The sequence below is a fragment of the Dendropsophus ebraccatus genome, chromosome 8, assembly GCF_027789765.1.
Source record: "Dendropsophus ebraccatus isolate aDenEbr1 chromosome 8, aDenEbr1.pat, whole genome shotgun sequence".
NCBI classification, from domain to species: Eukaryota; Metazoa; Chordata; class Amphibia; order Anura; family Hylidae; genus Dendropsophus; species Dendropsophus ebraccatus.
Window position 1 is genome coordinate 122331234 of NC_091461.1, and position 26522 is coordinate 122357755.

At 49.4% G+C, this 26522-nt stretch overlaps 2 protein-coding genes across 6 annotated transcripts in view; one reads left to right on the forward strand and one right to left on the reverse strand.

Annotated features, from left to right (window-relative positions):
* SLC1A7 (solute carrier family 1 member 7) overlaps window positions 1-8912 on the reverse strand; it is a 54187-nt gene extending 45275 nt beyond the window's left edge. For both annotated transcript variants that reach the window (XM_069981634.1, XM_069981633.1), the window contains exons 1-2: window positions 8772-8912; window positions 6507-6586 (exon numbers count right to left, since the gene is read on the reverse strand). In XM_069981634.1, coding sequence (XP_069837735.1) covers window positions 6507-6586; window positions 8772-8912 — 221 coding nt within the window. The remainder of the gene's footprint in view (window positions 1-6506; window positions 6587-8771) is intronic.
* The window catches only part of CPT2 (carnitine palmitoyltransferase 2), a 35561-nt gene extending 9290 nt beyond the window's left edge, over window positions 1-26271 (forward strand). The window contains exons 1-6 of one of the 4 annotated variants that reach the window (XM_069981631.1): window positions 13913-13933; window positions 21261-21442; window positions 22453-22533; window positions 22622-22728; window positions 23531-24835; window positions 25909-26271. In XM_069981631.1, the coding sequence (XP_069837732.1) occupies window positions 21285-21442; window positions 22453-22533; window positions 22622-22728; window positions 23531-24835; window positions 25909-26240 (1983 nt within the window). In that variant the 5' untranslated portion in view covers window positions 13913-13933; window positions 21261-21284 and the 3' untranslated portion in view covers window positions 26241-26271. Of the gene's footprint in view, window positions 1-13912; window positions 14038-21258; window positions 21443-22452; window positions 22534-22621; window positions 22729-23530; window positions 24836-25908 lie in introns of those variants that run through there. The other 3 variants (XM_069981629.1, XM_069981630.1, XM_069981628.1) reach the window with 3 other exon arrangements.
* Window positions 26272-26522: the final 251 nt, after the last annotated feature.

Sequence of the window (26522 nt, forward strand, 5' to 3'; positions counted from 1 at the left end):
TCTATTCGATCAAACAGTATTCGCTCATCACTAGAGGCTACCACTGAGAAGAGGTTATCATGGAGCGGAGGCTACCACTGAGAAGAGGCTATCATGGAGCGGAGGCTACCACTGAGAAGAGGCTATCATGGAGCGGAGGCTACCACTGAGAAGAGGTTATCATGGAGAGGAGGCTACCACTGAGAAGAGGCTATCATGGAGCGGAGGCTACCACTGAGAAGAGGTTATCATGGAAAGGAGGCTACCACTGAGAAGAGGCTATCATGGAGCGGAGGCTACCACTGAGAAGAGGCTATCATGGAGCGGAGGCTACCACTGAGAAGAGGCTATCATGGAGCGGAGGCTACCACTGAGAAGAGGCTATCATGGAGAGGAGGCTACCACTGAGAAGAGGCTATCATGGAGAGGAGGCTACCACTGAGAAGAAGCTATCATGGAGAGGAGGCTACCACTGAGAAGAGGCTATCATGGAGCGGAGGCTACCACTGAGAAGAGGCTATCATGGAGAGGAGGCTATCATGGAGAGGAGGCTACCACTGAGAGGAGGCTATCATGGAGAGGAGGCTACCACTGGCTCAGACCAGGAGAAGGTGAGGAATGAGGATGACGCCATTGCTGGAATATTCTATCAGGATCCGGCAGGACTCGGGGGAGATCAGCAGTATATTTCTCTCTGTTACTACTCTCTATCATCCATCGTTCACACATATGGTTCGTGTTTCACCGGATCTGTAATATTATATAACATCTTCAATGATGAAACCCTCTAACTAGGAGGCCATGTGTTACTGCTGGAGCCCTCCATAATACTTATTATACAGATCTCTTATCAGTCAGTAGAGTAGTGGTTACATGAGGGCGCACACATAGAGAGAAGGCTCTGGACAGCCCAGACACCTGCAGAGAGGATCCTCTGGTGTGATGATGTGGGGAGGACACACTGCCCCCTGCTGGTGTGATGATGTGCGGAGGACACACTGCCCCCTGCTGGTGTGATGATGTGGGGAGGACACACTGCCCCCTGCTGGTGTGATGATGTGGGGAGGACACATTGCCCCCTGCTGGTGTGATAATGCAGGGAGGACACACTGCCCCCTGCTGGTGTGATAATGCAGGAAGGACACACTGCCCCCTGCTGGTGTGATGATGTGGGGAGGACACACTGCCCCCTGCTGGTGTGATGATGTGGGGAGGACACACTGCCCCCTGCTGGTGTGATGATGTGGGGAGGACACACTGCCCCCTGCTGGTGTGATGATGTGGGGAGGACAAATTGCCCCCTGCTGGTGTGATGATGTGGGGAGGACACACTGCCCCCTGCTGGTGTGATGATGTGGGGAGGACACACTGCCCCCTGCTGGTGTGATGATGTGGGGAGGACACATTGCCCCCTGCTGGTGTGATAATGCAGGGAGGACACACTGCCCCCTGCTGGTGTGATGATGTAGGAGCAGGGCGGTGATCACTACTGGTAGTGATATGAGGTACAGCCCTTCCTGCAGCCACATGTGTTGGGTGTCATGGCTCTCCGCCTTGTCTGCCCGGTCACCAGAATTATCACTGATCCGGCATTTATGGCAGGAATGGGGGAACCAGCCCAAAGCGTGCGGCATCTACAGGCCAGGCGGAAAGATCTGTGGTGACTGCTGCAGCACATCACACCTGTATTCTCCATGTACCACCGTATCACACATCTATCATCATTACATTACACATCTATCATCATTACATCACACATCTATCATCATTACATCACACACTTATCATTACATTACACATCTATCATTACATCACACACATACATTATTACATCACACATCTAGCATCATTACATCACACATCTAGCTTCATTACATTACACATCTATGATTACATCACACATCAATCATCATTACATCACACATCTATCATCATCACATCACACATCTATCATTACATCACACACATACATTATTACATCAGACACATACATTACTACATCACACATCGATCATCATTACATCACACATCGATCATCATTACATCACACATCTATCATTACATCACACATCTAATATCATTATATCACACATCTAATATCATTACATCACACACATCCATCATTACATCACACATCTATCATTACATCACACACATCTATCATTACATCACACATCATCATTACATCACACATCTAATATCATTACATCACACATCTATCATCATTACATTACACATCTATCATTACATCACACACATACATTATTACATCACACACATACATTACTACATCACACATCTAGCATCATTACATTACACATCTATGATTACATCACACATCTATCATTACATCACACACATCATTACATCACACACATCCATCATTACATCACACATCTATCATTACATCACACATCTACCATCATTATACAGAGACGTCATTGCTAATAATCACATATGAGATCATTTATAAGGCGTGGTGTCATAGCTGGAGCGCTGCACACGTCCTCAGCCGCCTCTCACCGTCCTCTCTCCTACTCCGCCCAACAGAAATACAACCTGACCATTTATCCATGAGCTGTCCCTATAGTGCTGCCCCCTGCTGCCCCTTACATGACTCCATCCCATATGTGAGAATATTTCCCACATTATATAATACTGAATAGGCACAGAGGGGTATGATGTCCGTGAGACCCTGTGCCAGTGTAGTCATACCTATGACCAGTGAGGACGGTGCCCCTATAGCTGCCACTATATAGGAGCTATAAGCGCGGAGTTCACAAAAAAAATGTTTTTCTTTCAAATCAAATGGTGCCAGAAAGTGCCAGAGATTTGTAATATGCATCTATTAAAAAAAATCTCCAGTCTTCCAGTACTTATCATCTGCTGTATGTCCTGCAGGAAGTGGTGTATTCTCTCCAGTCTGACACAGTGCTCTCTGCTGCCACCTCTGTCCATGTCAGGAACTGTCCAGAGCAGGAGAGGTTTTCTATGGGGATTTGCTGCTGCTCTGGACAGTTCCTGACATGGACAGAGGTGGCAGCAGAGAGCACTGTGTCAGACTGGAGAGAATACACCACTTCCTGCAGGACATACAGCAGCTGATAAGTACTGGAAGACTGGAGATATTTTAACAAAAGTGAACTACAAGTCTCCATTACTTTCTGGCACCAATTTTTTGGTGAACTCCCCCTGTACCAATAAGCCGTATTTTTCTATTTCTATATATTAGACTGCAGCAGATGATAATATTACTGTACAGCGGGAACAGCTGCTCCCACAACGCAGCTGCCGCCATGATATTATTAATCCGCCTGACGAGATAATATGGTGGCGGTGTATCGGCCTGGTGTATGTAATTAATATATAGATTAGTCTTAGTCTTTATCCGTGGCCGGCAGCGAGTCTCCAGATGCTCATGTGCTGGTTGTGCCAGTTACTGACTGACAGCACTGTGCCTGCCGCCCTATGGAGGAAGCAACGTACAGGCAAATAACAGCACAATCATCCTGGGCCTCTGTGTGCACCATATGGCGGTGCGGGCGGGGACAGTATATTATTCTCCATGGTATACAGGGTGAACAGCCGGCTACTCTGCAGCCACTATAAGATGGAAAGAGACGGTCTATGTGACTACTACGTGTTCCAGTACACAGGCAACAGTGTAACAGTATCCTGGTGTGACCAAACAACTGAATTAAGGGGTACTCCAGAGGGAAATAATGAATTAACTGGTATCAGATAGTTATGCAAACTTTTAATTTACTTCTATTTAAAAAAAATCTCCAGTCTTCCAGTACTTATCAGCTGCCGTATTTCCTGCAGGAAATTGGGTTTTCTTTCCAGTCTGACACAGTTCTCTCTGCTGCCACCTCTGTCCATGTCAGGAACTGTCCAGAGCAGCAGCAAATCCCCATAGAAAACCTCTGCTGCTCTGGACAGTAACTGACATGGACAGAGGTGGCAGCAGAGAGCACTGTGTCACACTGGAGAGAATACACCACTTCCTGCAGGACATACAGCAGCTGATAAGTACTGGAAGACTGGAGATTTATTAATAGAAGTAAATTACAAATCAATTTAACTTTCTGACATCAGTTGACTTGAAAAAATGTTTTGGGGGTGAATAGAGTTAAAGTGAATGTGGCAGCTGCTATTTACATTAGAGATTGTTAGATGCTGTTGGGTCTGGAGGCACCTGGTACCTGTCATATATCTGTCTGTGCTTCCAGAACATAGAGAAATGCTTTTATTCTCCTGTGTCAGAGAGGGGTTCCCAAGATCCTAAAGTGCTGCACATTAGAACGCTTCCTTGCTCCCCCTCCCAGCCCTGTTTCAGACATATTGGTACATTAAGCTTCAGTTCCCAGCATGTTCAGGGATGGGAGGGGGAGGGAGGAGACATTGCAGCCATCAGAAGCTCAGGAGCTTGGGAACACCTCCCTGACTCTTTACTGGAGAATAAAAGCATTTCTCTACATCCTGGAAGCACAGACAGATATATGGAAGGTCCCAGGTGTCTCCGGGCTTACCCTAAAATAGGACGGTGTCTTATGTTAATTTTTGCTCCCAGAGATGCACCAGGTCTTATATTCAGGTGATGTCTTATTTTTCCATGAAGAAGAATTCACATGTCACATACACAACAGGCACAGCGTACAGTATGGCGGCTTCTGACCACCAGGGGGAGCATACCACAGCACACTCGTACAGCACAGCAGGGACAGAGCATATGGTATGATGGCTTCCGGCCACCAGGGGGAGCTCGCCACAGCACACTCGTACACCACAGCAGGGACAGAGTGTACGGAATGGCAGCTTCCAGCCACCAGCGGGAGCTCACCACAGCACACTCGTACAGCACAGCAGGGACATTGTACAGTATAGCGACAGGCGATGGGATAACGTTAGAATGTGTGCACCTCTACATCTGTCAGCAGGAGGCAACGGGGATGACGGCAGGTGACAGGCCTCTTGATGTCTTGCCTGCACATTTACAAGTGACAGCCGCGGAAGGGAACATAGTGATTGGTGGTAGGCGACGGTTTTCATATCCTGCATGTGCGATGCCCTGGCCCCTGGGGGCCACTTCCGCAGTGCCGGTGTTATGAGCGGGCAATGACCGGGGCAGCTGCAAGGGTTATACTTGTCACGGTATAGGCCTGAGGGCGGCACAGCTGTAGGGCCGGTCTGTAGAATCTGCGGGTGATGATGGGCATGCGATTCTTCGCTGCACTTAGTCAGGGCACCAGTTAGTGGACACCAATGCCAGGGTTCAGTAACAGCGGTTTTATTATAGATGAGGTAACTAGTAGCAACAGTTCTGTCCGGATGCAACCGGGTATATAGCAGGTTTTGACAAATAAGGCAGGAGTGGTGCTGCATAGGCTGTGAGAATACGTGCCGGATGATGGGAGTAGGAGTATGAGAGAAATAGCGTTGCTGGGTGGATTAGCTTGAGAATAATACTTGCTGTGAATCCTTGTAGCGATGAGGAGAGATAACGGAATGACACCCAGATGAGAGAGAAGACTCCGGACACTTGAGCAGGCAGATACAGCCGAAGACTTGAATACAGCAGAGCACCTGATCCACACTTCTAGTGGTGAAGTGGGAGCTGCAGAGAAGAAGCCCAACTCCTCTGAGGCAGGAGAGGGACGACACACATCCTCCTTGCTTGGAAGCAGGGGGAAGACTCACTTGTTAGGAGGAAGTGGGAGGTCACATGGTTGCTCCTGGCCAGAGCTAGTCGGCCATTGGAGGAACCATGGTTACAGGTCACGTGATCAACAGCCTTGCATACCACTGTACAATGCAATAATACACAGGAATACATGACAATACACATGAGAATGCACATTACCAGAGAATACTAGGGGAAAACCAGCAGCAGTTGCAGTGCAAACACTTACCAGAACAGGCATTGACACAGCAAGAGAAATGGCCATAATAGGAGTAGTAGTCTGTATGTTCTGGGACACTGCACATGCAGCTGCTCTGCAATGGACGGTGAAGTTAGGGGACAACGACGGCGGCCTAAAAAGAAGAGTTTTCTGCTAGGCGGGCATGCTTCCAAATAAAAACTTTGCTAAGTCTTACTTTTGGGGGAGGCCTTATATTTAGCAATTTAAAATCAAAGAAGGTCTCCGAAATCAGACCCGTCACTCAACTGTATCCCAGACCTTTGCCAATCCAATGGCTGCCAACATATCCCCTTAGAGATCAGGAGCACTGTCGAGCGGACAGGCTGAACTGTTTGGGTTCTCTGAACCTGAACACTCGGCATTTGACTCCCCGCGGCCTATGGCTGTATCCATGACTTCCTGGACTCCGTAGGGCGTCATCCAAGGAGTCAGAGAACCCCAACAGTTTGGCCTCTCCACTCACCACTACTCAGATGCAATGAAGGCCGGCGGTGTGGTAACAAGTTAATGAATCACTGCATAATAATGAGATCACTTTGCAGCATCAGGATGGACGATCCGATGGAAAATAATCGGAGAACATCCAACAATTTATCCTCTTACCTGGAGACCACAAGGGGCAGGATCAGCATCTTCAGCATCCGCATAAGGAGTTCCCCAGGAAACTGAAAGTAACTAATCTCCTGTAGAAGACAAAGAGAGGTCCATCAGGGTCACACGATACCGAGAAGCCGAGAGACATCACCGGCACATTGCTTTTCATGTGACTGCCTGATATAGCTAAGTGATTGATGAGATCTCGGTGATGCTCAGAGGGGTCGGAGGACTCATGCTCCGGTGCTGCCCCGGCGTGACCTTCTACTGAAGAACAACCTGATGACTATACAATAAGTGAACGACGGCCCATAGAAACTTCAACTCTGTATCCAACATTAACCCAACCAGCCATTAAGGCCGCGTTGTTTTACCGAGTGTCCTTGTCTATTAGGATGACAATACATTGTAGCTGGAGAACATGAGTCTGGCGCATACAATCATCTGGTGCATACAAATATCGACAACCATCAAGCTCTGCAGACGGCCATAAGCACTCAATGGCACAATATGACGGACAGTCTTCTGGAGATGAAGAAACCGGACAACGTTTGTGCTAATGAATGAATGTAATTGGCATAGATCTAGCAGTAGCATAGTCTCTCTCTCTCTCTCACTCTCTCTCTCTCTATATATATACAGTATATATATATATATATATATATATATATATATATATATATATATATATATATGTACAGCTCTGTATGGCCTTCCAATGTATGATCACTAGAGCTGTAACTTTCTGGTCCCCAGGTCTGCCATGTGCCATTTATTACACTGGTATATCAGGATCCAGGGCCCCCGGCATGGCTGCTACCTCTGCCCCCCCTACAGTTATGCCCTTGGTGACCACTATATGGCTCAATGTGTAATACAGTGGTGTCAGACTAGCTTTGTCCATCCAGGCATGGTGGGAATTGTAGCTTTGCAGCAGCTGGAGGGCCGCCGGTTGGACACGTGGGCTGAAATTGGTCAAACAGTGCAGATGTCAAATTGCGCAATGACCCAATTGAACTTATTGCTAAATATGTAAGACAAGCAGACTGAATATTACTTATGTACGATAGTAAAAATGGTGTCTGTTATGGACCCTTTCCAAGATTCCCATACCTTTCTCCCAGAGACAGCGCCGCTCTTGTCTCCAGGTAAGGTGCGGTTTCGAATTAAGCTCCATTCACTTCAATGGAACTGAGTTACAGAACCTGCAGCCAAACTGGAGACAAGAGCGCTGCTGTCTCTGGAAGGAAGCGGCCATGTTTTTGTAGCGCTGGATAAGCCCTTTAAGACAGACCTTTAATGTACTTAGATCCTAAATTTGGAAACAACATTTTTGGACATTCCTAAATCCCCCCACAGCCGCACCATCCAACCGGTAAGTTGTATTCTATACAAGTAGGATCCAGATATCACATAAAGCCTGGCACAACCGCGCCATCCAACCGAAACGAGTAGGATCCAGATACTACATAAAGCCCGGCACAGCCATGCCACCCAACCGATACGAGTAGGATCCAGATACTACATAAAGCCCGGCCCAACAGCGCCACCCAACCGATACGAGTAGGATCCAGATACCACATAAAGCCCAGCACAGCCATGCCACCCAACCGATACGAGTAGGATCCAGATACCACATAAAGCCCGGCACAGCCATGCCACCCAACCGATACGAGTAGGATCCAGATATCACATAAAGCCCGGCACAGCCATGCCACCCAACCGATACGAGTAGGATCCAGATATCACATAAAGCCCGGCCCAACAGCGCCACCCAACCGATACGAGTAGGATCCAGATACCACATAAAGCCCAGCACAGCCATGCCACCCAACCGATACGAGTAGGATCCAGATATCACATAAAGCCCGGCACAGCCATGCCACCCAACCGATACGAGTAGGATCCAGATACTACATAAAGCCCGGCAGAGCCATGCCACCCAACCGATACGAGTAGGATCCTGATATCACATAAAGCCCGGCACAGCCATGCCACCCAACCGATACGAGTAGGATCCAGATATCACAGTCAGGGTTAGGAGGGTCACATAGATTACAGCTATAGATCCATTATATGGAGATCCATGATGACACATACTTGTACATTTTACCATTGGATCAGACATTGACCTATATAACGGCCGTGACCCCTTTATGTGTGACTACCCACACCCCTTCGCACCCATCTATTCACCATTTTTGCCCCTACATGAATGCTTGTAATACCCCTGGAAATACACATGGTACCCAACCCATAAGACATGATACTGACCTGCTCAGAAAGACGTCTCGTCCTAAGGAAGAATCCCAAGAGACATCCCACAATAACCGAGAGCACGGAGAGGATGAGCAGCCCGTTCCTCTTGCACACATCCTTGGCTCTCGCCAGCACTGCATCCAGCGCCCCTGCCATTGTGATCCAAAACTGCCCAGGGGATGATCGGTGTCCCACAGAGGGACGACGCCACTCCGGGAAAAGCCAACTCACGTTCCCTAGAGATCAGATCAAAGCCAGCGCAGGCTGGCCAGCCCACAAGGTCACCCCTCACCCATAAGCCATGCAGCTGGCATTACTGTCCCAAATTAATACCCCCAATCCTATTACTGACTTCATCATTAGGAGCCTGGGAGGAGATTAGGGAGCTTGGGATAATTTGAAAAGAATATTCCTGACCGAAAGCAAGACATATATACAGGGGTCTGTGTGACGGTGACAATGTGATATACAGGGGTCTGTGTGACGGTGACAATGTGATATACAGGGGTCTGTGTAATATACAGGGGTCTGTGTGACGGTGACAATGTGATATACAGGGGTCTGTGTAATATACAGGGGTCCGTGTGACAATGTGATATACAGGGGTCTGTGTGACGGTGACAATGTGATATACAGGGGTCTGTGTAATATACAGGGGTCCGTGTGACAATGTGATATACAGGGGTCCGTGTTATGGTGACAATGTGATATACAGGGGTCTGTGTGACGGTGACAATGTGATATACAGGGGTCCGTGTGACAATGTGATATACAGGGGTCTGTGTGATGGTGACAGTGTGATATACAGGGGTCTGTGTGATATACAGGGGTCCGTGTGACAATGTGATATACAGGGGTCTGTGTGACAATGTGATATACAGGGGTCCGTGTGACAATGTGATATACAGGGGTCTGTGTGACAATGTGATATACAGGGGTCCGTGTGACAATGTGATATACAGGGGTCTGTGTGACAGTGACAATGTGATATACAGGGGTCTGTGTGACAGTGACAATGTGATATACAGGGGTCCATGTGACAATGACAATGTGATATACAGAGGTCCGTGTTATGGTGACAGTGTGATATACAGGGGTCCATGTGACAATGTGATATACAGGGGTCCATGTTATGGTGACAATGCGATATACAGGGGTCTGTGTGATGTGGACAATGTAATATACAGGGGTCTGTGTGATGGGGACAGTGTGATATACAGGGGTCCATGTTATGGTGACAATGCGATATACAGGGGTCCATGTTATGGTGACAGTGTGATATACAGGGGTCCGTGTGATGGGGACCATGCAATATAGAGGGGTCCGTGTGATGGAGACAATGTGATACACAGGGGTCTGTGTGACAGTGTGATATACAGGGGTCTGTGTGATGGTGACAATGTGATATACAGGGGTCCATGTGACAATGTGATATACAGGGGTCCGTGTGACAATGTGATATACAGGGGTCCGTGTGACAATGTGATATACAGGGGTCTGTGTGATGGTGACAGTGTGATATACAGGGGTCCGTGTGACAATGTGATATACAGGGGTCCGTGTGACAATGTGATATACAGGGGTCCGTGTGATGGTGACAGTGTGATATACAGGGGTCCGTGTGACAATGTCATATACAGGGGTCTGTGTGACAATGCGATATACAGGGGTCCATGTGATGGTGACAATGTGATATACAGGGGTCCGTGTGACAATGTGATATACAGGGGTCTGTGTGACAATGCGATATACAGGGGTCTGTGTGACAATGACAATGCAATATACAGGGGTCTGTGTGATGGGGACAATGTCATATACAGGGGTCCGTGTGATGGTGACAGTGTGATATACAGGGGTCTGTGTGACAATGTGATATACAGGGGTCCGTGTGATGGAGACAATGTGATATACAGGGGTCCATGTGACAATGTGATATACAGGGGTTCATGTGATGGGGACAATGTGATATACAGGGGTCTGTGTGATGGGGACAGTGTGATATACAGGGGTTCATGTGATGGGGACAATGTGATATACAGGGGTCTGTGTGATGGGGACAGTGTGATATACAGGGGTCCGTGTGATGGGGACAATGTGATATACAGGGGTCCGTGTGATGGGGACAGTGTGATATACAGGGGTCTGTGTGATGGGGACAGTGTGATATACAGGGGTCTGTGTGATGGGGACAGTGTGATATACAGGGGTCTGTGTGATGGGGATAGTGTGATATACAGGGGTCTGTGTGATGGGGACAGTGTGATATACAGGGGTCCGTGTGATGGGGACAGTGTGATATACAGGGGTCTGTGTGATGGGGACAATGTGATATACAGGGGTCCGTGTGATGGGGACAGTGTGATATACAGGGGTCTGTGTGATGGGGACAGTGTGATATACAGGGGTCTGTGTGATGGGGACAATGTGATATACAGGGGTCCGTGTGATGGGGACAGTGTGATATACAGGGGTCTGTGTGATGGTGACAGTGTGATATACAGGGGTCTGTGTGATGGTGACAGTGTGATATACAGGGGTGTGTGATGGTGACAGTGTGATATACAGGGGTCTGTGTGATGGTGACAGTGTGATATACAGGGGTCTGTGTGGTGGAGACTATGTCATATACAGGGGTCTGTGTGATGGTGACAATGTGATATACAGGGGTCTGTGTGATGGGGACAATGTAATATACAGGGGTCCGTGTGATGGGGACAATGTGATATACTGGGGTCTGTGTGATGGGGACAATGTGATATACAGGGGTCCGTGTAATGGTGACAGTGTGATATACAGGGGTCCGTGTGATGGGGACAGTGTGATATACAGGGGTCTGTGTGATGGGGACAATCTGCCATCACCTACAATGGGCACCAGTAATGCAGAACACACAATAGACTAATCCCCAAAGCCGCTGTATACCCTACATGTATGAAGCATAATAATAATTGGATCATCAGAATGAAAACTGGTGAACTGTAATATATTATAAACTCCTCGCTATTCTGTTTGCTGTCAGTGAATAAGAAGATTTTTCTTTACATCTGGAGGCTGAAAATCTTTACAGACCTAAGAGTATATTCACCTGCAGAAGATCTGTCCCATTCATGTGAATAGAGATGTAGCGGGGATGGGGAACCTGCGGCCCCCCAGCTGCTGCAAAACTACAACTCCCATCATGCCCGGACAGCCAAAGCTTTAGCTCTCCAGGTATGATGGGAGTTGTAGTTTTGCAGCAGCTGGAGGGCGGCAGGTTCCCCATCTCTGGATTATACCCTTAGGCCTACTTACAATGCCCAAAATGGGTACTGATTTCAGCAAAGAATCTGAGCCCATTGTAAACCAGATACAGCACCGGTAGCCACTAATAAAGTCGCCAATTATATTTATAAAAAATCCACAAAATTAAAAACATTTTGGTTTGTAAAAATATGTGACTTCTGCCGTGTTTCTGTGCATATTACACATACATTTCATGCAGGTAGCAAGACGTAAGGGCGGCTGCACACACGGTATTCATAAAAAATATATAAAAATAAAAAAATGAGGGTTTATTGGTTAAAATGCTAAAATGGACATGGGTCAATACGGAGATATAACAAAAAAATACATATTAAAAATTTGGGTGTGTTTTTGGGTCAGTAGTACGTTAAAAAAAATACAACCTAGATTACAGGTGGTTTTCTTTTACCCAGTTTGTGGCATTTTTCTCCAATAGACGTCCATAGGTGCAGAAGGACGATCAATCTACTATATGTTAGGGCAGATAGGACAACTAACTACAATATGGTGGTACAAGGGGGTCTAACTACAATATGGTGGCAAAAAGGAGAGGTAACTGTCCTGCAGAGGCACAAAGAGGGCTCTACTGTGCACTAAATGGGGCTCCATGGATGGAGGGGACTTCTTGAGGTGAGAAGGGTGATGGAAAAGGAAGAAACCTAACATGTTAGTAATTGTGCAGAGGTGAGCTGGGGCTGGAAGAAATTAGTGGACTAGATAGAGAACATGTCACCTGTGAGTCACTGGATGTAACTGCACTGTAATCACTGCAGAGACTGTGTAGTGCTGGTATCTACCTCCATATAGTCACTGGATGTAACTATGCTGTAATCACTGCAGACTGTGTAGTGCTGCTATCTACCTCTATATAGTCAATGGATGTAACTGCACTGTAAACACTGCAGAGGCCATGTAGTGCTGCTATCTACCTCCATATAGTCACCGGATGTAACTGCACTGTAGTCACTGCAGAGGCCATGTAGTGCTGCTATCTACCTCTATATAGTCAATGGATGTAACTGCACTGTAAACACTGCAGAGGCCATGTAGTGCTGCTATCTACCTCCATATAGTCACCGGATGTAACTGCACTGTAGTCACTGCAGAGGCCATGCTGCTATCTACCTCCATATAGTCACTGGATGTAACTGCACTGTAATCACTGCAGAGGCCATGTAGTGCTGCTATCTACCTCATATAGTCACTGGATGTAACTGCACTGTAATCACTGCAGAGACTGTGTAGTGCTACTTTCTACCTCCATATAGTCACTGGATGTAACTGCACTGTAATCACTGCAAAGACTGTGTAGTGCTGCTTTCTACCTCTATATAGTCACTGGATTAAAACGCAAATAATTACTGTTATTTTAAAATAACGGCCGTTAGTTACCATTAAATATGACGGCCATTCACTCAATTTCCACAGTGTGAGAACATAGCCTTTCTGCGTTTTCAATCCACTCCTGGTTTTGGTTGCAAAATACTGAGCAAATATACTGTGTGTGAACATGGCCATAGGCAGGACCCTGACTTACAGCCAGAAAATCCTGGTGAGGCCTCAGGGATGTGTTTAGTCAGTGACTGGACGCATCTCACAGACAGAACGCGCTCTTGCACGCAGTAATTGCGGGTTATTCACCCAGCGCCAATGGTGACAACTGTAGCTAATATTTTGCCTGACATAAGAATGGTGGAAAACGTAGGTGTAAAGTAAAACTCTGTAGACATGAAATACTGAGGAGGAAGCAGCTGCCCTCATGAGTCTGCACTGAGCTCCTGCACCGAGCTCCGCCCCGGAACCTTCGCTCGTGAGAGAAGTTTCCGGGGGAAGCAGCAGCACGTTACACCTATCCTTCAGCCGAAGCCGGCTAGGACACAAGGGGCGGGGCTAAGGTGAGAGCGGAGGAATGGGGGAGAGGGAAGTAGGACAAAGGTAACCGGGGCTGCCAGGAGCAGGAAGACGAGGAGACGGCAAGGAGAGAGACGACGGGAACCGGGTATGGCGGCACCGCAGAGCTGGGTCACCTCGGGGGGAGGGGAATCTGGTGCAGCACCTGCCGGAAGACTAAGGGGGTTGCACACCTGTCAGTGTCAAATTGGTAGAGCCTAGAATGTATCCTCTCCTTTGAGTTTCTCACTGCAGGGGATACATTCTAGCATCTTCAGTAGTGAAAACGCTAGAATGTATCCTCTCCTTTGAGTCTCTCACTGCAGGGGATACATTCTAGCATCTTCAGTAGTGAAAACGCTAGAATGTATCCTCTCCTTTGAGTCTCTCACTGCAGGGGATACATTCTAGCATGTTCAGTACTGAAATGGCTAGAATGTATCCTCTCCTCTGAGTTTATCCTTTCCTCCGAGTCTCTCACTATAGGGTATACATTATAGCATCTCCAGTACTGAAATGGCTAGAATGTATCCTCTCCTCTGAGTCTCTCACTATAGGGTATACATTATAGCATGTTCAGTATTGAAATATTTAGAATGTATACTCTCCTCTGAGGGTATACATTCTAGCATGTGTAGCATTGAAATGTCTAGAATATATACCCTCTTAGTACTCAACATGCTAGAATAAATCCCCTATAGTGACTCAGAGGAGAGGATACATTCTAGCCATTTCAGTACTGAAGATGCTAGAATGTATCCCCTGCAGTGAGAAACTCAAAGGAGAGGATATACTCAGAGGAGAGGATACATTCTAGCCATTTCAGTACTGAACATGCTAGAATGTATCCCCTGCAGTGAGAGACTCATAGGAGAGGATACATTTTAGCCATTTCACTACTGAGCATGCTAAATGTATCCCCTACAGTGAGAGACTCAGAGGAGAGGATACATTCTAGCCATTTCAGTACTGAAGATGCTAGAATGTATCCCCTGCAGTGAGAAACTCAAAGGAGAGGATAAACTCAGAGGAGAGGATACATTCTAGCCATTTCAGTACTGAACATGCTAGAATGTATCCCCTACAGTGAGAGACTCAGAGGAGAGGATACATTCTAGCCATTTCAGTACTGAAGATGCTAGAATGTATCCCCTGCAGTGAGAAACTCAAAGGAGAGGATATACTCAGAGGAGAGGATACATTCTAGGCATTTCAGTACTGAACATGCTAAATGTATCCCCTGCAGTGAGAAACTCAGAAAGGAGGATACACTCAGAGGAGAGGATACATTCTAGCATGTTCAGTACTGAAGTGTCTAGAATGTATCCTCTCCTCTGAGTTTCTCACTGCAGGGTATACATCCTAGCATGTTTAGGGCTATGTTCACACATAGGGAGGCATTTATTAAGTCCGGCGTTTTTTACGCCGGACGTAAAAATGCCCCCGCGGACTGCCTCTACATAAATCCCGTGCGCGCCGTTGCGCACCGCCGAAAACCTACGCCAGCTGAGGACTGGAGTAGGTTTTCGGCGTACATTTTGGCGGAACGGATGATAAATGGCGCGGACTCTGAGTCCGCGCCCTCCGTTCCGCCCACTCTCCGCCCCTTTTCCGCCCCCTGGCGTACTCGGCGGAAAGTGCCGATTTGCGAATATTTTATTCGCAAATCCGCCATGTTTGCTTAAAAAAAGACGCAAATCGGCACTTTCCGCCGAAAATCATCCATTCGCCGGATGATACATGTGGCCCATAGTATTTCGGTCATTCTTTCTTCAACCAAAACCGAGTGCTGTGTTTTATGTGTGAACATAGCCTAGTAATGTAAAGTCCATCGAGTATCCTCTCCTCTGAGAGGGCATACATTCTAGAATGTTTAGTACTGAAATGTCTGGAGTGTATCCTCTCCTCTGAGAGGGCATCTCCACCAGGTATACCCTCTCCTCTGAGAGGGCATCTCCACTAGGTGTATCCTCTCCTCTGAGAGGGCATACATTCTAGCAAGTGCAGTTTTGAAAGGTCTAGACCACAGGTGTCAGACTTCATCCCTCGGCTGTTACAAACTACATTTCCCATCATGCCTTACTTGTCCAGACATGGTGGGAATTGTAGTTCTGCAACTGCTGGAGGGCCTGAGTCTGACATCTCTGGTCTAGAATGTTCTCTTTTCTCACTGCAGGGTATACAGTCTAGTATGTATCCTCTCCTCTGAGCGTATTCTCTCTTCTGAGCTTCTCCCTGAGCGGGTCATATTATACAGCATGATTAAGAGGTGAAAGCGAGCGGCGATGTGTTAGGTCAGTGCTCGCTTCCCCTTTGTTCTCTGCACATTTTCTGTGTTATTACACACACAGACAGTGACTGGGGGAACTGCGGGCAGCTGCGGGAGGGGCAGCCCAAAAAATCCTTAGATTGTTCAAGCTGCCCATTGTAGACAGCAGCACTATCGTGATCTGGATTACTCGACCAGTTTGAAGACCACAATCAGCTGATAACATGGATTATTACACCAAATGATTATCAGACGTAACGGCCAGGAAACCTTTGGTGTAATACACCATTGTCTGTACAAGGAACAGGACTGGTGTGTGGGGTCTGTATACAGGGGAGAGGACTGGTGTGTGTGGGGTCTGTATACAGGGGGAGAGGACTGGTGTGTGTGGTCTGTATACAGGGGAGAGGACTGGTGTGTGTAGTCTGTATACAGGGGGAGAGGACTGGTGTGTGGGGTCTGTATACAGGGGGAGAGGACAGGCGTGTGTGGGGTCTGTATACAGGGGGAGAAGACTAGTGTGGGGGGTCTGTATACAAGGGGAGAGGACTGGTGTGTGGGGTCTGTATACAGGGGGAGAAGACTAGTGTGGGGGGGGTCTGTATACAAGGGGAGAGGACTGGTGTGTGGGGTCTGTATACAGGGGGAGAGGACTGGTGTGTGTGGGGGGTCTGTATACAGGGGAGAGGACTAGTGTGTGGGGTCTGTATACAGGGGAGAGGACTGGTGTTTGTAGTCTGTATACAGGGGGAGAGGACTGGTGTGTGGGGTCTGTATACAGGGGGAGAGGACTGGTGTGTGTGGGGTCTGTATACAGGGGAGAGGACTGGTGTGTGTAGTCTGTATACAGGGGGAGAGGACTGCTGTGGGGTCTGTATACAGGGGGAGAGGACTGGTGTGGGGTCTGTATACAGGGGGAGAGGACTGGTGTGTGTGGGGTCTGTATACAGGGGAGAGGACTGGTGTGTGTGGGGTCTGTATACAGGGGGAGAGGACTGGTGTGTGTGGGGTCTGTATACAGGGGGAGAGGACTGGTGTGGGTCTGTATACAGGGGGAGAGGACTGGTGTGGGTCTGTATACAGGGGGAGAGGACTGGTGTGGGGGGTCTGTATACAGGGGGAGAGGACTGGTGTGGGGGGTCTGTATACAGGGGGAGAGGACTGGTGTGTGTGGGGTCTGTATACAGGGGGAGAGGACTGGTGTGTGGGGTCTGTATACAGGGGAGAGGACTGGTGTGTGTGGGGTCTGTATACAGGGGAGAGGACTGGTGTGAGGGGTTTGTATACAGGGGAGAGGACTGGTGTGTGGGGGGTCTATATACAGGGGGAGAGGACTGGTGGTGGGGGGTCTATATACAGGGGAAAGGACTGGTGGTGGGGTCTGTATACAGGAGGAGAGGACTGGTGTGTGTAGTCTGTATACAGGAGGAGAGGACTGGTGTGTGGTCTGTATACAGGGGTGAGGACTGGTGTGTGGGGGTCTGTATACAGGGGGAGAGGACTGGTGTGTAGGGGTGTCTGTATACAGGGGATAGGACTGGTGTGTGGGGGTGTCTGTATACAGGGGGAGAGGACAGGCGTGTGTGGGGTCTGTATACAGGAGGAGAGGACTGGTGTGTGGGGTCTGTATACAGGAGGAGAGGACTGGTGTGTGGTCTGTATACAGGGGTGAGGACTGGTGTGTGGGGGTCTATATACAGGGGGAGAGGACTGGTGTGTGGGGGTCTATATACAGGGGGAGAGGACTGGTGTGTGGGGGTGTCTGTATACAGGGGATAGGACTGGTGTGTGGGGGTGTCTGTATACAGGGGATAGGACTGGTGTGTGGGGGTGTCTGTATACAGGGGATAGGACTGGTGTGTGAGGGTCTGTATACAGGGGAGAGGACTGGTGTGTGGGGGGTCTGTATACAGGGGGAGAGGACTGGTGTGTGTGTGGGGTCTGTATACAGGGGAGAGGACTGGTGTGAGGGGTCTGTATACAGGGGAGAGGACTGGTGTGTGTGGGGTCTGTATACAGGGGCAGAGGACTGGTGTGGGGGGTCTGTATACAGGGGAGAAGACTGGTGTGTGTAGTCTGTATACAGGGGAGAGGACTGGTGGTGGGGGGTCTATATACAGGGGAAAGGACTGGTGGTGGGGTCTGTATACAGGAGGAGAGGACTGGTGTGTGGGGTCTGTATACAGGAGGAGAGGACTGGTGTGTGGTCTGTATACAGGGGTGAGGACTGGTGTGTGGGGGTCTGTATACAGGGGGAGAGGACTGGTGTGTGGGGGTGTCTGTATACAGGGGATAGGACTGGTGTGTGGGGGTGTCTGTATACAGGGGATAGGACTGGTGTTTGGGGGTGTCTGTATACAGGTGATAGTACTGGTGTGTGGGGGTGTCTGTATACAGGGGATAGGACTGGTGTGTGGGGGTGTCTGTATACAGGGGATAGGACTGGTGTGTGAGGGTCTGTATACAGGGGAGAGGACTGGTGTGTGGGGGGGTCTGTATACAGGGGGAGAGGACAGGCGTGTGTGGGGTCTGTATACAGGGGAGAGGACTGGTGTGTGTGTGGGGGGGGGTATCTGTATACAGGGGGAGAGGACTGGTGTGGGGTCTGTATACAGGGGGAGAGGACTGGTGTGTGGGGGGTCTATATACAGGGGGAGAGGACTGGTGGTGGGGGGTCTATAAACAGGGGAAAGGACTGGTGGTGGGGGGTCTGTATACAGGGGAGAGGACTGGTGTGTGTGGGGTCTGTATACAGGGGCAGAGGACTGGTGTGGGGGGTCTGTATACAGGGGCAGAGGACTGGTGTGGGGGGTCTGTATACAGGGGAGAGGACTGGTATGTGGGGTCTGTATACAGGGGGAGAGAACCCCTGTACACAGACACCCCACACTGGTCCCCTCTCCCCCTGTATACAGACCCCACATACCAGTCCTCTGCCCCTGTATACAGACCCCCCACACCAGTCCTCTGCCCCTGTATACAGACCCCACACACACCAGTCCTCTCCCCTGTATACAGACCCCACACACTAGTCCTCTCCCCCTGTATACAGACCCCCCCACACCAGTCCTCTCCCCCGTATACAGACCCCCCCACACACACCAGTCCTCTTTCCTGTATACAGACCCCACACACACCAGTCCTCTCCCCTGTATACAGACCACACACCAGTCCTCTCCCCTGTATACAGACCCCACACATCAGTCCTCTCCCCCTGTATACAGACACCCCCACACCAGTCCTCTCCCCCTGTATACAGACACCCCCACACCAGTCCTCTCCCCCTGTATACAGACCCCCCCCCCACACCAGTCCTCTCCCCCTGTATACAGACCCCCCACACCAGTCCTCTCCCCTGTATACAGACCCCACACACCAGTCCTCTCCCCCTGTATACAGACCCCCCCCCCCACACCAGTCCTCTCCCCCTGTATACAGACCCCCCACACCAGTCCTCTCCCCTGTATACAGACCCCACACACCAGTCCTCTCCCCTGTATACAGACCCCACACACACCAGTCCTCTCCCCTGTATACAGACCCCACACACCAGTCCTCTCCCCCTGTATACAGACCCCACACACCAGTCCTCTCCCCCTGTATACAGACCCCCCACACCAGTCCTCTCCCCTGTATACAGACCCCCCCCTCACACCAGTCCTCTCCCCTGTATACAGACCCCACACACCAGTCCTCTCCCCTGTATACAGACCCCCCACACCAGTCCTCTCCCCCTGTATACAGACCCCACACACACCAGTCCTCTCCCCTGTATACAGACCCCACACACCAGTCCTCTCCCCTGTATACAGACCCCACACACACACCAGTCCTCTCCCCCTGTATACAGACCCCACACACCAGTCCTCTCCCCCTGTATACAGACTCCACACACCAGTCCTCTCCCCCTGTATACAGACCCCCCCTCACACCAGTCCTCTCCCCCTGTATACAGACTCCACACACCAGTCCTCTCCCCCTGTATACAGACCCCCCCTCACACCAGTCCTCTCCCCTGTATACAGACCCCACACACCAGTCCTCTCCCCTGTATACAGACCCCCCACACACCAGTCCTCTCCCCTGTATACAGACCCCACACACAAGTCCTCTCCCCCTGTATACAGACCCCACACACACGCCTGTACTCTCCCCCTGTATACAGACCCCACACACCAGTCCTCTCCCCCTGTATACAGACCCCACACACCAGTCCTCTCCCCCTGTATACAGATCCCACACACCAGTCCTCTCCCCCTGTATACACCACACACATCAGTCCTCTCCCCCTGTATACAGACCCCACACACACCAGTCCTCTCCCCCTGTATACAGACCCCACACACCAGTCCTCTCCCCCTGTATACCCCTCCATGCTACTATGGATATTGCAGCTTCCTTCACTCTGTTTCTGCACAGTGAATGGTGCAGCAGCTCACTACTTCCTACTTCCGGTCGAGGCCCCGCCCCTCCTGGTGACATCACACCTCAAAGGAGAGGATACACTCTAGCATCTACCGTGTCAAATTCGGGCAGGAAAAGTTTCCTTCTTGTTTTCTCCTCACTGGATCTGTGATCTCTATAGATTGTAGTCTGTGCAGAGAACTACAACTCCCATCATGCTGCAGGACAGTGATATTGCAGTGCAGGGAAGCTTTGGCTCTCCAGGCATGATGGGAGTTGTAGTTTTGCAGCAGCCTGAGGGCCGAGCTTCCCTACCCCTGTTGTAGTGCAACCTCCTATGACTTCCCCATAGACATGTATCTATACCCAGGGGACAGGTGCTGCCGGATCTGCTTCCTCTCTCCGTATACGTCTGGCGGACTCGGCCGTATACCGCTGTATGTGCAGCTGGTTGATATGGCCATGTCCCCTAGTTGTCACCATGTTGTCACCTCTCATGACTGCGCCCAGCAGTTCATAATTCTGTTATTACAATTCAGCTGTAATACTGCACCCAACCTGAGGGCGAGTGGGGGCGCTGCTTCTGGAAGGAAACAGCTTAGGTTTTTTTTTATTTTCCACCCATAAATCTCCTCCCTGTTTCCTCTGTAATTCTCCAGGTTTCAGGGATTCTCCTGGCTGAGATGGCGCGCCTGCTGACCAAGTCCTGCTTCCTGAAGGGAGGTTCATCATGTGCCCCGGGCTCCGTCCTGCTCCGGGCGTACAGCTCTGGAGGGGGCGACACAGAATACCTGCACAAAAGCATCGTCCCCACCATGCACTTCCAGAGAAGTCTCCCCAGGTAATAACAGTAATACCCCAGTAATATCAAGGGGATTTCTAGGTATAACGCAGTACATGAGTGTTCCCTTATACCGGGGTCAGGTATAACGCAGTACACGAGTGTTCCCTTATACCGGGGTCAGGTATAACACAGTGCTGAGTGTTGCCTTATACCGGGGTCAGGTATAACACAGTGCACGAGTGTTGCCTTATACCGGGGTCAGGTATAACGCAGTGCACGAGTGTTGTCTTATACCGGGGTCAGGTATAACGCAGTACACAAGTGTTGCCTTAGGTCAGGGTCAGGTGTAACACAGTGCACAAGTGTTGTCTTATACCGGGGTCAGGTATAACACAGTGCACAAGTGTTGCCTTAGGTCGGGGTCTGGTATAACACAGTGCACGAGTGTTGCCTTAGGTCGGGGTCAGGTATAACACAGTGCACGAGTGTTGCCTTAGGTCGGGGTCAGGTATAACACAGTGCTGAGTGTTCCCTTATACCGGGGTCAGGTATAACGCAGTACACGAGTGTTGTCTTATACCGGGGTCAGGTATAACACAGTGCTGAGTGTTGCCTTAGGTCGGGGTAAGGTATAACACAGTGCACGAGTGTTGTCTTATACCTCGGGGTCAGGTATAACACAGTGCACAAGTGTTGCCTTAGGTCGGGGTCAGATATAACGCAGTGCACGAGTGTTGCCTTAGGTCGGGGTCAGGTATAACACAGTGCACGAGTGTTGCCTTAGGCCGAGTTCCCACACTTCACAGAATCTGCACCAAACTTCTGCCCCTCTGTACAATGTAAGTAAATTGGGTGATAGCAAACAAACCCTGTACAGAATAATGTGACTGTATACAGGATGATTGTGATCCATGGGAGCAGTACTAAGAGCCCCAGTACATATTGCTGCCAGCAGGTGGTGACTGTCCGCACCGTCCTGCACTGGGTCTGGGATATCTGGGTCGCTCCCATTAGCTTTGGGCTCTCCATTCTTGTATAATGGCTCTTTCCTTCCATTATCGTTTCAGGTTGCCGCTTCCGAAGCTTGAGGACACAGTAAGGAGATACCTGAACGCTCAGCGGCCTCTGCTGGATGATGAGCAGTTCAGGTATCGGCATAATATGAGGAATATCCCCAATTCCCATTACCTTATAATTTCCGGCATTCACCGGCGTGACGTTCATTATATCTTTCAGCAAGACGGAGCATCTGGCGCGTTATTTCCAGAACGGCGAGGGGAAGCAGCTGCATGAGGAGCTGGTCCTGCTGGACAAACAGAACAAACACACCAGCTACATCTCCGGTGAGCGGCCAGCACTGGGCAAACCAGACTGTACTCTCATTTTCCTAAATGGTAATGAAGAGTCAAAGAGGAGGAGTTTGTGCCGCACTCTGGCTGCCTCACTGCTCCTTCCTTCTCCCTCCTTCTTCATAAATAATCAATGCTGGCCAGCCTCCTGCTCGCTCAGCTGTCAGCCAGCGTCTCTGATTGCAGATCAGTCCTCTGTAGGCAGTGTTTGTCTGAAAGAAACACTCAGATATAGTAGAATCTTTGAGATCAAATATGTTGGAGCTGTGGTCTAGGGGTAACTCATCTGTCTAAAGACCTGCCAGCAGCTCGGTCATTGGTTCTTTGGTCCCCTGATAAAAATGAAATATAGGTCTCCAAATTAGTTTTTTTTTATTAGATATTTTTTATTATTATTTTTCTCATCATTGTATTAAAAAAACTAAATTAATTTGGACCTGATTGGGAATTCTTTGCACTGTTAAAAATTATACAATAATGAGAAAGAAAAATAAAGACCTATGTGTCATTTTTATCAGGGGACTCTGAGCCCAACACATTTAGGCTCAGAGATTCAACTATATGTGATTGCAGATCACTCCTCTGTTGGCAGATACTGACTGACAGCTGAGCGAGCAGGAGGCCGGGCAGCATTGATAATTCAAGAGGGAGGAGTAGAAATGGTGAAGTGGCCAGAACGTGGCACAAACACTGAACCACAACTCCTCTTTGACTCTTCATTACAGTAGGAGACATATGAGCAGGTCTGTACAGTTCGGACATTCACAGTGACGTCCTTCATCTCTTTCCCCTGCAGGTCCTTGGTTTGACATGTATCTCTGCGCACGGGAATCCATCGTTCTTAATTTTAACCCCTTCATGTCCTTCACTCCTGATCCCAGGCCGGAGTACAACAACCAGCTCCTCAGGGCCACAAACATGACCGTGTCCGCCATGCGTTTCCTGAAGACTATTCGTGCCGGCTATTTGGAGCCAGAGATTTTTCACTTGAATCCGGCTAAAAGCGACACCCAAAGATTCCGGAAACTCATCCGCCTGGTGCCTTCATCCCTCTCTTGGTACGGGGCGTACATGGTGAACGCCTACCCCTTGGACATGTCTCAGTACTTCCGTCTCTTTAACTCGACCCGTATCCCGAAGCTGAACAAAGATGAACTGGTGACGGACGAGAAGGCGCGACACCTCCTGGTCCTCCGGAAGGGGAACTTCTACGTATTCGATGTATTGGATAGAGACGGAAACATAGTGAAAGCAGCAGAAATCCAGGCCCATCTGAAGCACATCTTGTCCGATCAGAGTGCGGAGGCGGAGTTCCCCTTGGGGTATCTGACAAGTGAAGATAGAAATATATGGGCGAAAGTCAGGCAGAAACTTATCGACAACGGCAACCAGGACGCCGTGAGGAAGATCGACTCTGCCGTGTTCTGTCTCTGCCTGGATGACTTCTCTACCAGAGATCACATCCATCTGTCTCACAACATGCTCCACGGATCCGGTATGAACCGCTGGTTCGATAAGTCGTTCAGCATCATCATGACTCAGGACGGCACGGCGGCCATTAACTTCGAGCACTCGTGGGGAGATGGAGTGGCGGTTCTACGATTCCAAAACGAAGTGTTCAAGGATAGCACGGAGAGGCCCAGTGTGTCGCCGCAGAGCGTGCCCGCGGCCGTGGACTCCGGTCAAGCTGTGCAAAAACTCGCCTTTAATCTGGACGACTCCCTGAAAGCGGCCGTGTCAGAGGCCAAGAATAAGTTTGATGCGCTGGTGGGATCCCTGACCATCGCGGCCATGGAGTTTAAGAGAGGAGGGAAGGAGTTCCTGAAGACGCAGAAGCTCAGCCCTGACGCCGTCTCGCAGCTCTCTTTCCAAATGGCCTTCTTGAGGCAATACGGGCAGACGACCGCCACCTATGAATCGTGTAGTACGGCGGCCTTCAAACATGGCCGAACGGAGACCATCCGCCCCGCCACCATTTATACCAAGAAGTGCTCCGAGGCGTTCGTGAAGAATCCTTCTAAACATAGCACGGCCGAGCTGAGGGAAATGCTGCACGACTGCTCCAAATATCACGGACAGCTGACAAAGGAGGCGGCCATGGGTGAGTGACGGACGAGAGACGGACAAAAGAGGGAACTGTTCTGGGAATGTATGTTTGTTATCCCCTATGCATAACATAGGAGATATTATAGGGGCTATCCAGCTACTTTCTTGCGAAAACAGCACCACCCTTGTCGTCAGGTTGTGTGTTTGTGGGATTACAATCCAGCGCCATTCACTTCAGTGGAATTTAGCTGAAAAGCCCACACACCCAACCTGGGGACAGGAAAGCAGCCATGTTTTTCTGAGCCCGAAGAACCCCTTTAACGGGGTTATCCAGCGAAATTTCTTTTAAAAAAAATTAAACTGGTTTCAGAAAGTTGTATAGATTTGTAATTTATCTCCAGTCTTCCAGTACTTATCAGCTCCTGTGTATCCTGCAGAAAGTGGTGTATTCTCTCCAGTCTGACACAGTGCTCTCTGCTGCCACCTCTGTCCATGTCAGGAACTGTCCAGAGCAGCAGCAAATCCCCATAGAAAACCTCTCCTGCTCTGGACAGTTCCTGACATGGACAGAGGTGGCAGCAGAGAGCACTGTGTCAGACTGCAGCGAATGCACAACTTCCTGCAGGACATAAAGCAGCTGATAAGTACTGGAAGACTGTACATTTTTTATTGGAAGTAAATTACAAATCTGTGTAACGTTCTGAAACCAGTTAATTTGAAAGAAAAATATTTTCTACAGAGTACCCCTTTAAGTTGATCAGTGGGGGTTTGGGCACTGGGAGCTCCACCAATCACCTTGTTATTTTCTATTCTGTGTATAGGGAATATTTGCTCACATAGGAATACCCCCTCTAAACTAGTGTTCTCCAACCTGTGGCAGAACTACATCTCCCATCATGTCCTGACAGACCTCTAGCAGGTTCATCCAAGGCAGGGATGGGGAACGTTCGGCCCTCCGCCTGTTGCAAAACTACAATTCCCATCATGCCTGGACAGCCAAAGCTAAAGCTCTCCAGGCATGATGGGAATTGTAGTTTTGCAGCTGCTGGGGGGCCGCCAGTCTGACACATGTGATGGCCGTATATGCCTTTATACCGTATATCCTCATATATTTCCCCTCTTCTGCAGGTCAGGGCTTTGACCGCCATCTCTTTGCCCTAAGACACCTGGCAGCTGGTAAAGGCATGACTGTCCCGGAGCTCTTCCAGGATCCGGCTTACGCACGGATCAACCACAACGTCCTGTCCACCAGCACCCTGACCAGCCCGGCCGTGCAGCTCGGAGGCTTCGCCCCTGTGGTCCCGGATGGATTTGGAGTGGGCTACGGCGTTCACGATGACTGGATTGGCTGCAATGTATCTGCCTATCCGGCTCGGGATGTCGGGCAGTTTGTGCAGTGTGTGCATCAGTCCCTGGACGACATATTCAAAGTGTTGGAAGACAAACGTGTGAATAAATAGCTGGAGAAGCCGACAGACGGCACCGAATGTTTTCACTGTTTATTTTTTTTCGTACTTTTTACCTCACGACCTTAGATTGCACGGTGTAGCTGAGGTGGCTATAGATGAGACCACTGAGCTGTGTAAGGGTATGTTCACACTGAGCAAAAGGCGAGGAAGGTTTTCTGATTAAAATTTCCGCTTCTTGATGTTACGTGGAGTTCGCGCCAAAAAATCGCTGAGTGGAAAATCAGAGCCCCATCGATTCCTATGGAATTCCTCAAGCGCAATCGGCCAAAATAA